The 15,531-nt window shown below is 35.4% G+C and overlaps 1 protein-coding gene across 2 annotated transcripts in view; it reads left to right on the top strand.

The window, feature by feature from the left end:
* ULK4 (unc-51 like kinase 4) overlaps positions 1-15,531 on the top strand; it is a 256,275-nt gene that overhangs the window by 89,020 nt on the left and 151,724 nt on the right. For both annotated transcript variants that reach the window (XM_049817203.1, XM_049817204.1), the window contains 5 exons: positions 1,991-2,124; positions 6,236-6,357; positions 6,698-6,754; positions 10,040-10,091; positions 10,182-10,276. In XM_049817203.1, the coding sequence (XP_049673160.1) occupies positions 1,991-2,124; positions 6,236-6,357; positions 6,698-6,754; positions 10,040-10,091; positions 10,182-10,276 (460 nt within the window). The remainder of the gene's footprint in view (positions 1-1,990; positions 2,125-6,235; positions 6,358-6,697; positions 6,755-10,039; positions 10,092-10,181; positions 10,277-15,531) is intronic.

The following is a 15,531-nucleotide window of genomic DNA, read 5'->3' as shown; positions in this document are numbered from 1 at the left end:
TTTTTTAAGGAATATTCTATTTGAAGTGTAATGTCAGATTTTTAAGTAGTTATATTCTACCAGACAAATCAAAATTCCTTGTAACTTAATACAGTTTCCAGAGACTGCAAGAAAAATAAAAGATGTCCCCATAGTCTCTGGGAAGTGCAGCTGAATGTGTTGCATCCAGGCTATTGCAGAGGTGAAAGGTAGTTACTGAATGGGTCTTTTGATTTATCTCTATCTTTGTAGCACAGTTCAGCAAGGAGAAGGTGAGTTGCAGTATTCCATAGCAGTCATGCATTGTTTAGAGACGTAATCCTGTAAAATACATTCTTAGGTAGTGTCCTGGTTTCAGCTGGGATAGAGTTAACTGTCTTCCTAGTAGCTGATACAGCGCTATGTTTTGAGTTCAGTATGTGAAGAATGTTGATAACACTGATGTTTTCATTTGTTGCGCACTAATGTTTAGACTATAGTCAAGGATTTTTCAGCTTCTCATGCCCAGCCAGCGAGAAAGCTGGAGGGGCACAAGAAGTTGGCACAGGACAGAGCCAGGGCAGCTGACCCAAACTGGCCAATGGTGTATTTAATACCATGTGATGTCCCATTTAGTATAGGAATTGGGAAGGGGGAGCAGGGAATCTCTGCTCAGGGACTAGCTGGGTGTCGATTGGCGGGTGGTGAGCAATTGCCCTGCGCATCATGTGTACATTCCAATCCTTTTATTATTGCTGTTGTCGTTTTATTAGTGTTATCATCATCATTATTAGTTTCTTCTTTTCTGGTCTATTAAACCGTTCTTATCCCAACCCATGATTTTACTTCTTTTCCCGATTTTCTCCCCCATCCCACTGGGTGGGGGGGCAGTGAGTGAGCGGCTGCGTGGTGCTTAGTTGCTGGCTGGGGTAAAACCACAACAGATAGTTTTTATTTCATTGAATAAATTGGCTTTTTGGTGGAAATACACACGTCCTAGGATAAAATTTTGTGTTGGTGAGTCCTGCAGTTTTGTTATGTACACCTAAGGCAGTTTAAATAAGTTATTTTCATACTTCTGTAAAACAGCATTGATTATAAGAAGGGTATTTAAAAAAAAATTAGTACTGAAGTACATTTTTAAAATCCAGAGCATAGATTTCAGTCACCAGTGGCTGATGATTCTTTGCACAGAACCCCCAGGGATTTTGAATGTGAAACAAAGATGTCAATATTATGCCCCTAAAGGGAAGTCTGGCCCTTCTGTCTATTCAAATGAGCATTTAAAAATGCTGCCTGAAGCATTTTGCTACAGGTGTATTATTAAAGCAATCTCTTGTAGGTTAGCCAATGGCTAATAAATTAGTTACCATAGTTTACTATGAGAAATGTCATTCTGCAGAACAGCATAGCTACGCAGCACTTACTGGTTAGAATGTAAGCACTGAGTTTGTCTTCAGAAATTTTGAGCACCAGATTTCTAGAGAAAGTATGTAAGGCTAGTTTGGACTTCTGTCTCTTTCAATATGGCTATTCTAACTAGTGCTAACATTTTGATAGGCTGTAGTATGATTTTTCTTGACTGAAAGATTGATCTCTTGTTACATTGACTTAAATTATTCTTACTTCTGCAATCTTGAAAATGAATGTCTTTAGTCTTTTGCTCATATTGTGTATATTGGTCATATTTTTCAAAGTAAAGTGGATTTTAAAATTAGTCTAAGTCTGCAGAGGGATTCAGTCCTTATGTTAGCATCATATATTAATTTAAACTAGTAGAGTTGTGCTTACTTACAGTAGCTTAAGGTGGTTTTTTTCCTCTTGTTCCTTGACTTGGTCTTTTGTGTTATTTTTAAAATTTACTTATTTGAAAGTGAAAGTCTAAAATTTCAAAAAAATTACAGAGCCAAAACTAATGTATTGTCTTGATTGTAACCACAGATACTAGAAATGCCTGGTTCAGTAGTATTTTTGAGATACAGTGTAATTTTTTTGTTATGAGAGGTAACGTTTTGCACTTGCTTAAATGTAGACTCGTGATGTATATTGAAAGAGACAGCAGAAAGACTATGCCAGGAAAAGAGCAGCAAGGCGGCAGTGAATACCTGTCAAAGTGCCTGGATCTTCTCATCTATCACATTGTGCAGGAGCTGCCAGGAATTCTAGGTAAATTCAGTTGGTTAACTGAACAAATCTTACCTTTGCTGACTCCCTCGAGAAACAAGTATCTCCTTACATATACAGGTGGAAAGACTGTTTTGTCTGATTACATAAAGTTTGCATGATACCAGCTTCATGAAGTTTTTTAGTTATGTCATGATCAGATATTTTGTATTGGAATGCATGATTTCCTATATTCATGTTTTGTATTTGTTGATTGGTAAGCCCCATCAACTCAGTCAGGAAGAGGCCCAAATGTACAAGAAGTTTTATTAATGTTCTAAAGGTATTCCAAACCTTTGAATACCTTTTGAAAAACCTGAGAGCAAATCTGCCTCATAAAGCACAGAGCTAGGAGAGATGCAACAGGGCATATCTGTGAGTATGTGTTAATCACTTACTCAACATACAAGTTTCAGTGTATTTGCTTCAGGCATTTTTTCAGGCAAATTTCAGCCTAGATACTAAGGTTATTCTAGATGCCTGAAATTGATTTGCTCACGCATAAGAAAAGATGGAAAGATTGTCTCTGAGAGAATATCAGTGCTACCTCAGCCCATCCCTTATACTTCAGAATAAGGACTTTAAGTTTCAGCAAAGTAGGTTTTGTGCCAAGGGGATGCATTTGGACAATTTTGTGAATATCTGCTCAAATTTCACTAGTACTTCAGCCTTTGGAATGACAAAAAGCTACTTTGAACTTTGTGCTGTTCACACATGTTCTAACAGAAATTTGCCTGAGTATAGCAGCTAAAGTCCTGTGATCATTGAATATGCTGAAACTTGTCATAGTGGGATGAGGTACTGGGGAAGAGGGGACTTGCAGAAGGAACTGTGAAAAGCATGTATGCAGATAGGACAAAACTTGCAAATTGCAGGGCATAATTTGGACTCATTGGGCAACCAAAGAAGAAACTGGAGTAGAAAGAAATTAGTTTGAGAGTCTGGGGAGTCAGTCAAGAGAGGGTGATGAAACAGGATGAGAATTTTGGCCATTTGTACAATAGTAATAGATAAGATCTTTATAATTAAGGAGGATCTGTTGGTGAGATTTGAACATAAGGTTGATATTGAATGTAAGAAATGTCACAGAAATTACCCTACATCAGTAAGAACAGTGGGGTTGTCTTTCCTGGAGAAGGCTGTGTTATATGTTATATGAGGCAAGGTGAAGTTTTTACTTTAAAAAGTTAATTTGGAGTGAGTGAAGGAAGAAAGGAAAGAAGGGAAGGAAGGGAGTTAAGGAGGAAAGGAAAGAAGGAGGAGGGCAGAGAAAGGAAAGGAAGAGAGGGTAGGAAGGAAAGAGGAGGGGGGAGGAGAAGGGAAGGAATGGAGTGGGGGGAAGAGTGGAGGGGGAAAAGGGATGGAGAAAGAAAAGGGGAGGGAAGGATGGAAGGAAGGAAAGAGGGAGAAGGGAGGAAGAAGATGACAAGAAGGAAGGAAGGAGAAAGTATGAGATTGGTGTGGCCAGTCTGAATCATCATTAAAATTCTTATTAAAGTTTCTGGTGGGTGAGATCTCCCACAGAATAGAGTAAGAAAGCTGAATAGGAAGACAAGGAAGGAGATGCTGTGAGTATTCAAGAAAAGAAAGGGAGCAAAACCAACCCTGATTGTGTATGCTTTGTTATTAAATGATAAAACATTTTTTTCATATAATTATTTTCTGATGAGATGATACCTGATTTATTTTTCATCTGCTCTACATTATCACTAGAATATTGAAAATGAAATGGTAGCACTGCAAAGGTCAGTAGATGTAAATGTCATGCTGCTATTTTTAAAAGAAACTTTGCTTCCTATGACAGTGCAAATTTTTGCCTTGCTGCAAATACCTGATCCCTTTTTTCTAACTAAATATCAGGTTTGCATATTGGCTATATTTCAGGATTTGGAAGTCTCAGACGATAAAGGTTTGAGGCAGAAATTCACCTCCTACTGTCTGTATGTACTATATGCAGCTAATACATCAGGCCCTGATATTTCCTCAGAACCTGCAAGTACTATACATCAAACATATACTTGCTGTCATTATAATATATAATATATAATGTATCAATTGCTTTAACATGTATTCTGCTGGGATTTTTTACTACTGATGTACAATTTCAATGCATTGTAGACAACTGATATATCAAGCATAATTTTTACACTTTGTTTTCCTTTCCAAGCTAGATTTGTGTGTTGATTGTTTTTATTAAGATTAAGCTGTCCGTCCATATTTGTCCACATTTGTCAGAAGGCTTTTTCTTTTTATTGCTGTATTACGAAGGAACATGTTCTGCTTGAGGAGGTAAAAGCTATGGGCTCCTAAGAAAAATAACCAGATTTGCAAACTGGAACAGTTAAAAGCAGTTTAGCTGTTGATTTAGAATTAATCCTAGCTGGCTTTTTTAATGTGTGTTTATGTAAGCTCCTTACCAATCCCATCTTCTTCCACCAGATGTAGCTATAAACCAAATAGCTTAACAAGTTTTAGAAATTGTCCTTAAAGATACACTTAAACAAATGAAATAAATTGTTAAACTTGTGGATAATTTTAAAAGTTTTCAGCTGTTGTAGGTAAGAAAGTAATTTTATTTCTGCATTTATAATATTTAACCTATTTCTAGGAAGTAGATATAAATTGCTTATATCATGCTAAAAATTAAAGTAACCATATTTATCTATTTATCAACTGCAAAATTGGCAAATGTGGTGATTATATAGGCCTTAAAACATAGAAAGAGAGTAGATTGCTCAGTAACTTGTTTGTTGCTAACCACAGAGAGGTCTTGTTGAATTGCAGTATTGCGAGTAATTCAAAACAAAAATGTGTTGATGAAAAAACTATTTTTGTTTATGTATTTGGAGAGTTTTAGGCAATGCTTTCTTTTTCTTGGGTAGTATATTATAGAATGAGTCAAATCTTTAAGGCTAGGTATTTTTACAGCTTACTTTAGTGCCAGGCTCTGTCATTTCTGCTTATGTTGAAAATTGAACTCCATGGGAGCAGAAGAAAAGCATTGGTATTATTCAACATGAATAAACTCTGTAACTTGCTCTGAAAGGAAGGCCCTTTTCTGGCATGAAAATCATATAAAATACTGAATCCCATCCTTTATTTGTTCAATGTCTATGTGATTTCCCTTTTACAGTTTAGTACAGATCTCTTGTTAGGGAAAAAAATATACTAAGTGTTCTTTCAGACAGGATTTGGCTTTTAATATTTTCCAGCTATAGGGACAGAATTTTCCTTCTTTGCATACAGGCTGTGACTTTTCTCCTGCTGCTTCTGTTCTTTATCCCATGCAGAAGAGGTCTTATTTTTCTGAGGCAATAGTTAATGTAACGCAAATTTAGCATAATGTTCCCTGACTTATACATGTCTCTTGTGAATTTTGAAGTATAATTTTCACTATTGCAATTAAAGTTTTGTTCCCTCATTATTGTGCCTGAAGTTTGTTATGGAGGCAACTAAGTTCTCTCAGTGACCTACTGCTACCTTTTTTTTTATGAGAACAGGAGAATTCCAGTCGCTTTAGGTTGCTGATGTTGTTGTTAAACTTGTGTATATGCTTAGCTGGTGGGGAGATCTTTTGGAAGGGCGTGGGGAGGGTGTTTGTTTCTTTCTTCCAGTGGTACTATGCTGCAGGAAACACATACTGCTTGAGCATTATGTCACCCACTAATCATGGTGAACTCAGCTCTTGGTCACCTGAAAGTCATGAGAATTTGCTTTTTATTTCACTGGAAATAGAACTGCATCCATAGAATTTCAAGAGTATAATTCCATGCATATGTAGTCACCTAAAGCCAGTGTAAGTCCACCCTGCCAAGAGGGGTAATTTAATCTTTGCTTCTACACCTGCCTTATATTTCTATCCTCACCGTTTTGCCACATTTGCACGCCTATCCCTGTAGCCAGAGCAGGAAATAGGCCTGGCTGAACACCGAGCTAGGAAAGAGAAGTGCTAGATCAGCCTGATTTATCATGCAGTTACATGAACGCTACTTTTAGCAGGAGGAAGAAGATGGGATTGAACAGAGCATACTGGAACAAAGATGTTTTATATGTCATTTGCTGCTGTTTAGTGAAGCAATTATGTTAGACCAATCTGAAATGTTGTTTTGCGTAGGTGACATTCTCACTGCCCTAACTAGTGTCTCTGGACGTAAACACCCATCAACAGTTCAGGCCAAACAGCTGAAGATGTGCCTTCCTATGATGCCTGTAGTGCTTCATCTTGTGACATCCCAGGTAGATTCCCGTGTCCTCCCTCGCCCCCCCCCCCCCCCAATTGTTAAACAAAGGACAAATTCTTGCAGTTTCCCAAAATCTAATTTCTGCTGATCATGGTCAGAATGGATAAAATAGAACTCTTATTAATGTGTAGAGATGTTGATGAGTATTCCAGCTATGTAACAGCATTAAAGATATAAGCCTTATTTTTGCACATTGTAGGACAACTCTAATGATAGAAGCAAATACATGTTTTGTTCTCTTTTTTTAACATGGCTGTGAAATACATGTTTTACTTTTTCTGGTCATAAGATATGCATTTAATGTAATTTTTTCAACTTTTGCTAAATTCAAATAGGTATTTCGTCCCCAGATAGTGACAGAGGAGTTTCTTTTCAACTATGGGACCTTACTTGTGAGTATAACCATCTGAGTTAGATCTTGTTTACAAAATACACATATGCATAAAATCTGGGGGATTATTTTAATGTAATAAAATTGCATTAAATTTATAAATGGGAGAGAGAACTTTATTCTGAATATAAAATTTAAGCCTTGATTATATTCCAAACTTTATATATTATCAGAAAATATTTTCTGTAGTAATCTATTGGGTCAAAGGGAAAATATGCTATCCTGTGTTCAATTATAAAGAAACTCTGCACATGCCTGATAAACTGAGAATTTCCTGCGTGCTTTATTTTAGACTAGAAAAGTTTAGCTTTAAATTACACAGAATATTCTTTCTAGAATTTTATGCTAGTATTTTATGAGTACAAATGAAAGATAGATTATAATTTAATGTATACTTAAAGTATTCTTTCCTTTTGTTACCTTTTTCTTCTTGCTAGTACTTTTACACTATATTTAGTTGATGAAAAGCTGAGTACTGTAAGCTACAGAGCTAAGATATTTCTCGTTAACATCTACAACCTATTTACAACATTAGCAATAGAAAATGAACTTTTTAACTGTGCCATAGGATACTATAGCAAAAATGAAGTAGTACTGTTGTAACGTAATTTCCTCATATGAAAACAGTTGTTTCTGCTAAATGAGAAAAAAGTGTATTCTAAAGTTGCGTATCAGAGTTCAGCGAGTACTTTTAAGTGCATGAGTTCATAAATGACAACTAGGTATTTACTTCCACAATAGCATGAAGAAATGCTTCTCCACAAAGAGCTAGATTAAAGTTTACTATTCAGATTCATTTCTCTTTCTCCTTTGACTCTTGATTCCAAGAAAATGTGGGTCTAATTTAGGTTTACTAAAATATTTGTATAAAAATTAACATTAGGATGAAGAAAAAAAATTCTAGAACTGCAGATGTTAAATTACAAAGCCTTTATCTCTTTGAAGCATTTGTAACTAGGCAGTAGATTTATTAATGGTTTTGGATCAACCTTCTAGAAGGTGAAATTCTTCTGTCAACAATATTACAGCAGACCAGGTACAATGTAAGTTTTCTTTTGATGTTACTCCAGCTTGCTTGAACTACTGAGTGAGGAATTCAGGCTAGTTACACTAGCACAGCTTTCCTCTCAGATCAAGGAGGAGAACATTACTTTACTGATTATTTCCTGCATCTTGTGCTTCTGTCTCCATCAAACAAAGCAATTCAGGAACTTACACATACTATTTCAATTTACGCATGAAAAAGGGAGGGGAAGTAGTATATCTGGAAGATAAATATCAAATTTGTATCCATTTTATATAACTGTGTTATGATATGACTAATATAATTATTTCTGGAAGAGTAACTATCCATTCTAACAGGCAACAGCCTACTTTGGAATTTTGTGTTTAGCAGCATTCCCACCGACATCCATAAAGGGACATTTGATCATCAGCTTGTACTTTTTCAAAGTACTGTGCTATAATTGAGGCCTCTAAGATTTTAGCAAGTCAGTCTTTCAATTTTTTTGTGGTTTTTTTCTCTTTTTTTTCCTGATTTATTAAAAAATTTTACTCAATAAGAAATGATTAGGAGTGGAAAGATGTGTGCTTGGTATCTGGAAGGAAGAGAGTAGTTATTTTCCTGTAACTGTTGTTCATTGAGAATTTTTTTTCTTGCTGCTTTGAAGTTGTTTCCATCATCACTGTAATTTTCAGTAGCGTTGTGCAAAGAAATTGAGAGGGAGTTGGGACAGTCCTTTCATGTTTTCAGCCATGAATAGAAATACATGGAGGACATGCTCTGCCCCAAAGGCACAGGCAATAGTAGGCTCCTAATGGAGTGCATAGGGCACAGACTCATCTGTAGTGGAATATACACCCCGTTCCTTTCCATTGCTTAAAAAACCCCAGGTAGTTGGGGTTTTGTATAATTACATCTACTGCTTGTGTTTCTAATGTAAAATTAAGGAAATAAGCATTAGTAGCCAAAATGATTTGTGCGCCAGCTATATTGATTTTTCCAAATTGGTCTTGAGAGTATGGTTAGGTGTGAAGCTGTCTTAAATGAGCAAACAGAATAACTTGCTCTCTTCCAAAACAAGTTAATTAGATAATAACTTGTAATTTTCTTCAAATGATTAGGAAAATAAAAGGTTTTTTATAGAAGCAGTTGTTTTTTATGACTGCCTCTGAGATGCATTTAAATGATGAAATATGTAATTAGTTTCTAACTGTATTTTTAATTAGAGAAGAATCCTTCAGATGTTTCTTACATACTGAGAAAAAGAAAACCCATATAGACACTTCTGCCAATTTAATATATAATAACAAAATTTTAATTGATAGTGAAATATAAAACAAGCATCATTTTCTTAATGCTTTAAATCATATAAATAGATATGTGTGCCAGTTGAAAATGAGAAAGATGTTTATCCATGGTAAATTCTATGTGTAGTAAATACTGCGTTAGTAAAAAAGAGCATACTATAAATGCTGCTGAGAATTTTCCTTCTTCAGCAAATGTTAATAACATTAACATGCATCTTTTGCATCTCCTGTGAAATAAACAGCTATGCATAGAAGTGAAAGCACAAGAGTGAAATCAAGATTAAAAGGCAAAAGAATAATGGATCTAATTGTACAACATCTACTTGACCCAGATTATTAATAATTTCATTGTCCCTCTTCCTCAAAATGGTGACCAATTTGGGTAATTTTTAATAGAAGGATATGCATTTTTGTATGCTCTCCTGTGTGTAGCTGTATCCATGGTGTGTGTAGTATGCATGGAGATCAAAAAGATGGTACAAATAACAGCAAAATTGCATTTTCGTGAGGGTCTTTGGTCTTTTCAGTGATTTATTCTAACATAGCCATGTCGAAGGTAGTTCAAAGTCTTCTAAGCAATTACAGTTTTCTGTTAACAGTGAAGACATTTAATTACTGTCCATTTAGCTGGAAATGTTATCATTCCTGACATTAGCCAGAGTAATAGTCCTCACTGTACTCTACGTTTAAGTGTCCAGCAGCATTACAGACTTGCAAACTTGAGCAACCTGGTCTAGTGGATGGTGCCCCTGCCCATGGCAGCAGGGTTGGATCATTCTATGTTGTAACAGCTAGATCATTAATGCTTTCAGTCTTTCATATCTTAATTATTACAACAGTGTTTCCTAATGTAGGTACATTAACATTTTGTGCTTACACAGTCCCTTAAAGAATTCCATGGTGTAATTATTCAGTGATTATGCTTCTTAATTTTTGTTTCTAAAGTATTTTAATATAAATGCTGCTTCTTCTGTAGAATTTTATCAGATCCATAGATTCAGGAGAAACAAACTTGGATGGAGCAATAGGTAAGGCAACCTATGATATTGCAGTACTTTTACATGCAGGCATTTTAACTGTTGCATTTTGTAAAGAAATATGATGATTTTTACCAATAGGGCAAGCTGCATCAGAAGAATTGATTAAGACTACTTTATCAACCTTTGAAGCAGTAACACAGCATCCTGTCTTGTTGACAATCCATCGCTTGACCGTAAGTATGGCAACAAATTAAATAGTTACAGGATAATTGGCCTAATTAAATTGATAAATAGAATGTTTTGAAGATCTAGAAACTGTTAAAAATATGGTTTAAAATGTATTGTGGTTCTATTTGGCAGGAAGATTATTGTTTATAGAGAGATTTAATTTTCAAAGCAGCAGCAAGGCATTTGGACTCAGTTTACTATGTTTAGTTGAGAAGTTAGAGGGAGAATGAGAAGGGCTTAAAGTTTAGAAATAGCAGTTTTAAAATTATTTTCATGTAAATATAACACTTGATTCTGTAAGTCTTTCTTCAGCCTTAAAGCAACTATGTTGCTATATATTAGTGAAAATTTCACCACTTTATTTGTCATTATGCTTTTAACATAGCTTGGAAGGACCACCTCTGAGGCTTGAAGATCACATTCCATCATTACTCTTCCTAATAAGATCATCAATAGCAGTTATGGTGGTTTTTTTCTTTTGCTTAGTCATAACAGATTGCTTATTAAAAATTGCAATTCAATTACCAAATGCACATATACTGTAAGCTTCTTACACCAGTAAGATTTGTTTTCTTTGAAGTTTTTGGTTAAATGATTTACTGTGAGCTAAGCTAGCTGAAGTCAGAACAATTATGTTGTGAAACAGTTGTCAGCAAATCAGTAGGCTGAAATGTTTGAATGTGTTTGACAAATGATTGTAGCCTGTACCAATGCATTTTCTGAGCCTAAATTCCCACCAAACATATAACCCACCATACGTACTGTGGTGACCATCTAATTCAAACTGAAATCTATGTGTTTGTATTGGAATTAGGTTAAGGGCATACTCAATATAGCAGTTAAACCAAGAAAGGCATTAGTAAATTGTAATACATACAAATGAGTGATGTTAGGGATTGTGCTAGGTAAGAATGGGTAATCTTAGAAACTAAGTGGTTTTAGAAGTTGAATCCTATTTGGTGTGTGTGTTAGTTGGGTATTTAGGTTATATAGTCTTAATAAATGAAAATAGTAAAATAAAAAAAAATTGGAATGTAAAGAAGTTTAATGTTTACTTTAGTAATGCTCACAAAAGAGTGGTATTCAAGAAAATAGTCCTTATGCGCAAAAATCTAACCAATTAATAGTCAGAGGGGAAATAGTACAGAACTGAACAGTTCAATTTAATATGGCAAACAATGTTCTAGAAAAGAAATGTGAATGTAGTTGAGGTATGAATGCCTATTGATATCTCTCTAAATGCCTGTCAGCCTGCAAGTCACTGTATTATGACAGTATCATTCTAGAATCACCTCAATTTTTTAAAATAACCGTTTTACTTCTGTGGATTATCAGTGTGTCTTATATTAACAGAAATATGGACCATTTTTTATGGACGTCCATCAACATTTACTGAAATTGCAATACCTTGTGTCAGCACATTAAATAATATTCCTCTAGCTGTTTGAACTTTAATGGTCTGGGGGTTTTTCCCTGAAAAAATAGCACCAAGGAGACAGGTCCGCTTTATGACTCTTCTTCCCCTGCTCCCATCCTTGTGTTCAGCAGAACATTATATTGAAGCCAGGGAATGACTATCCCACTCTTTTAAGTAACCCCTGGCTAGCAGTAGGTGAGTTTTATTTAAGTAAATTTCTGGGGAACAGTTTACTTCATAACATATGTTGAAAGTTTTAGATGTTTATTTAAAATCCATCTGAGCACATCAGTTAACCTTAGGTAGCTAGGGATAAAACTTCTGCCTATGCAATGCTTGTAAATTTAGGACGCATGCCACTTCTGTAGAATTGTTTTCCTGATTTAGAATAGGTATATATTTGAAATTTATTAACTAAAAATAATTATATCCTTGTCAATGAACAGCTTTTTCTTTTTGAGAAAAGAAAATCTATTACTTAACTCACTCATTTTCATAAATAACAGTTCTTCCTAATTTAAAAGAGCCCTCCTGACATTCAGCAAATAGCCATTCAGACACAAAATAAAGTGGATAAATTGCCTTGTATTTGGTATGTTAAATTCAAGAAATTGTCCACTGTAATTAATAATCTCTAACCACATCTGCCACTAGTGGTGCAAACAGTAATTAGTTTAATACTATTTACGAAGTCTAGTGTGCTAATTATACTTGAATGTACAGCATACATTACTTCAGAGGAAAGTGGTACTTCATCTTCTGTGATGCATACAGAATATTTTTAGAATTGCTGTTACTCAAGGGATATCTTCTAATTGCTGCTCGCGGAGCATGACTGGAATCTATGAATATAAATGCCAGCACCCAGTGGAACTTGGTGCTTTTTTAGAAAGTTGAAGCAAGTCATGTTCAAGCTTCCAGATCAATATTTACGTATAACAACGGTTAATAGGAAACTCTTTTACTGGAGTGAAATGTGTATCCTAGGCTGATTTCTGATGCCTGGCTTGCTCATTTAGACACAGTTGGTTACAAACAGCATTTTATGGAGGGGGCAAGGGGGGAAGGCCAAAACCTTCTTGAGAGGATGCATTCTTTCCACTACAACTGTGACATTGCTTTAAAGTCTCTAATCAGAAATGCATTTTAAATGCATTTCTAATAAAGTTTAATGAATTTAATAAAAAGTGAGGTTATATTTAGCAAGAAGAACTAGTAAATTTTTCAGTTCAGTTCTGGTTTTAGTTTAGCTGCAATGGCAATTGCGTAAGTTAATAGGATTTTAAGAGCAACGTTTCAGGTTCTTTTCCACTTTGAGAAGAAAATAACTGCTTGTTCTGGGTTTTAGTTCATGTTTGATTTGCCTTTGTATTTGTACCTTGGACAAAGAAAATTGAATAAATTGATTTTTGGTGATCAAATTTCTGATTACCATCAACCTGAAGGCAGTTATTAAGAAGATTCATTTCTGCAGGGACTGGCTTTATTATATGTTGCTAAGTGTGATAAAGTCAAGGGAAATTAATTGAAAGTGCTCAAATGAAAACCAGTAGTGAGCAGTAATTTCATTTTGCATGCAGTTCTGTGCATTTTTACAAGATATAAAGACTAACAGTAAGTGTGACTTGGCAAACTTTGACAAAACTGTAGATTTTCAGGTACACAACTATGATGATGAAGGCCATCAGGAAGAGTCTCTATAGACCAGAATGGAATATAAACCCCAGTTTCTTAAACTGACACAAGTCCAACTGCCTGTTTTCTCCATGTACCAAAACTGGAAAAGTATTTATTAAATTCGGATAATAAGTGTTATAATAATATTTATTTTCAAATTTTGGTAAAGTCTTAGATATAATTAAGTGGAAGAATTCCATGCTGACTGTATCATTTGCATTTTTCTTTTCTCTGTTAAGTATATTTATTTGCCTGAAAAAAGGACATATGCTAATTCAGAGCACTTTGAGCAGTGATGAGGTTCATGATGGCAGTCAGTTCCTATGGGAGTCCTTTCTATACTCTAACTAGCTCCTAAAAATGATCTGTATACTGCACAGATGATGTTTTACCCGAAGCATGAAAGTTCTCTAGTTGAGGCAAAAGTTTGTCAGCAGTGATTCTCCTCCTCAAGGTTTTAAAACTTATTTTTAAAAATCAGGCTAAAATAAAAGCACCCTGAACATGATTAGTTGCTTGATGTGAACACAGGGGAAAAGCAGCAAGACATGGAAATCTACTAGTTGACAATATTTTCACCAAAGATGACAACACAAGGGTTAGAAACTTCTGCAAGTGCTTTTTTCTGCTAATCTTAGTCTTTTCTTGATTCAGCATCAGTGGCGTTCTTCATCCACAGTCTGTTCTGATCTAACCACTGACACCTTAATTTTGTCAGTGTATGAACATATTGTACAGCATTTCTTCAATCACTTTCCCTTTTCAAATAGATTAAAATTCTACACCCCATGTGGCTTTCTGTCCATGAAATGAGACTTTTTTGTGAAACCAGTTCTGTACTGACATTGAGTCAGTCAGTGCTGTCTCTTCCCAGAAGTAAGGAGGAAAAAAAAAAAAAAAAAGCCAAAGCCAAACCCTCAATGAAGATTCTGAAGTTCTGAAGACTTTTCGAAAAAAATTAAGAAATGTCATCCTTCTCCCCAGTTCATTCTAAGATGCATTAGATTATTTTTTCTATTACATTCTGAGAGATTACTGGCAATATTAAAACATTGAGGAGCATGCTGTGCCTCCAGCAAATGCTTTAAGAAATTTGAAGGCAGCATGATCTTAATTCCATGGTCACTTTTAGCAATACCTTTGTATGTGGAATTTTAATGAGAATAAATGTCAAGGTGATGTTGGATGTTGTGGATCTTACATGTGACTGGAAAAAAAGGGTTTGGGAGCTGGATGGTCTTTGCTTTGGTATGTTCTGCTTTGAATAGTGGATAAGGAGAAGATACTTCTGAGTAATTGTAAGTTAAACATATGCACACTGAAAAGAACCAGCTATCTCTAGAAAAATCCCTGGAAATACAGTAATGGGCTTAGCAACTTGTGAGTTTGGATATGATAGCTACATGGAATGGATGGTGTGGTTTCTTTATGTAAGTTTAATTCGGGAGTCTGATTTTCACTTGAACAGCATGGCTCACAAATGCTACTGGAACAGGCTTTAAGCCTGCTTACTTTTTCTGTCCACCCAGTGAAACACCAAATGTCAAGACTTTGGCCTTAAGCACTGCTTTGAAGAGCTCTGAAACTCAGTTTTAATCAAGGGAGAGATTTCTTTAGGTCATTAATATTAACCACATTAAGGTAAGTTCAGTGAATTCATCCTTGCTGTCTACCACAAGTGAATGGAACTTTAGTTCTCCATCATCATTCTGAGGGGCTACCTCCTGCTAAATAGGGATTTAGTGTATTGGATCCTTCCACTGTGAGCCCTTGTGGCGTTATAACTGCTTTTTAGTGGGTACTTGTGGAGCTTGGATTTTGCACAGTGAGGTTAAGTAAAGCTGAGGCAATGTTTGTTGTTTCTAACAAAGCAGGCTCATTTATTTAGGGTGCAGACCTTGTGTCTGACATCTCATGAAGAATGGAAACAAGCAGAGAAGGACTGAAATTAGTTTTCTTTTTCAAGCCCCTCCTAGTAGCTGGTGAATACTTAACCACTCTGAAACAGTGGCTTGTCTCTCTTTCTCTTTTGGGGGTTAAAGTAACATACAGACTTTCCAGAATAATTTCTATAAAAATTGTGCCTTGTTTTCAAAAGATCTGATTTTTCTAAGTAATAAAATACTGTAGGAAAGTGAGTGTAGCTTTTCCTCAGTGCTCATACCT

Source organism: Accipiter gentilis, chromosome 14 (genome assembly GCF_929443795.1).
Source record: "Accipiter gentilis chromosome 14, bAccGen1.1, whole genome shotgun sequence".
Taxonomy (NCBI): domain Eukaryota; kingdom Metazoa; phylum Chordata; class Aves; order Accipitriformes; family Accipitridae; genus Astur; species Astur gentilis.
This window is presented reverse-complemented; position numbering and strand designations above follow the sequence as displayed.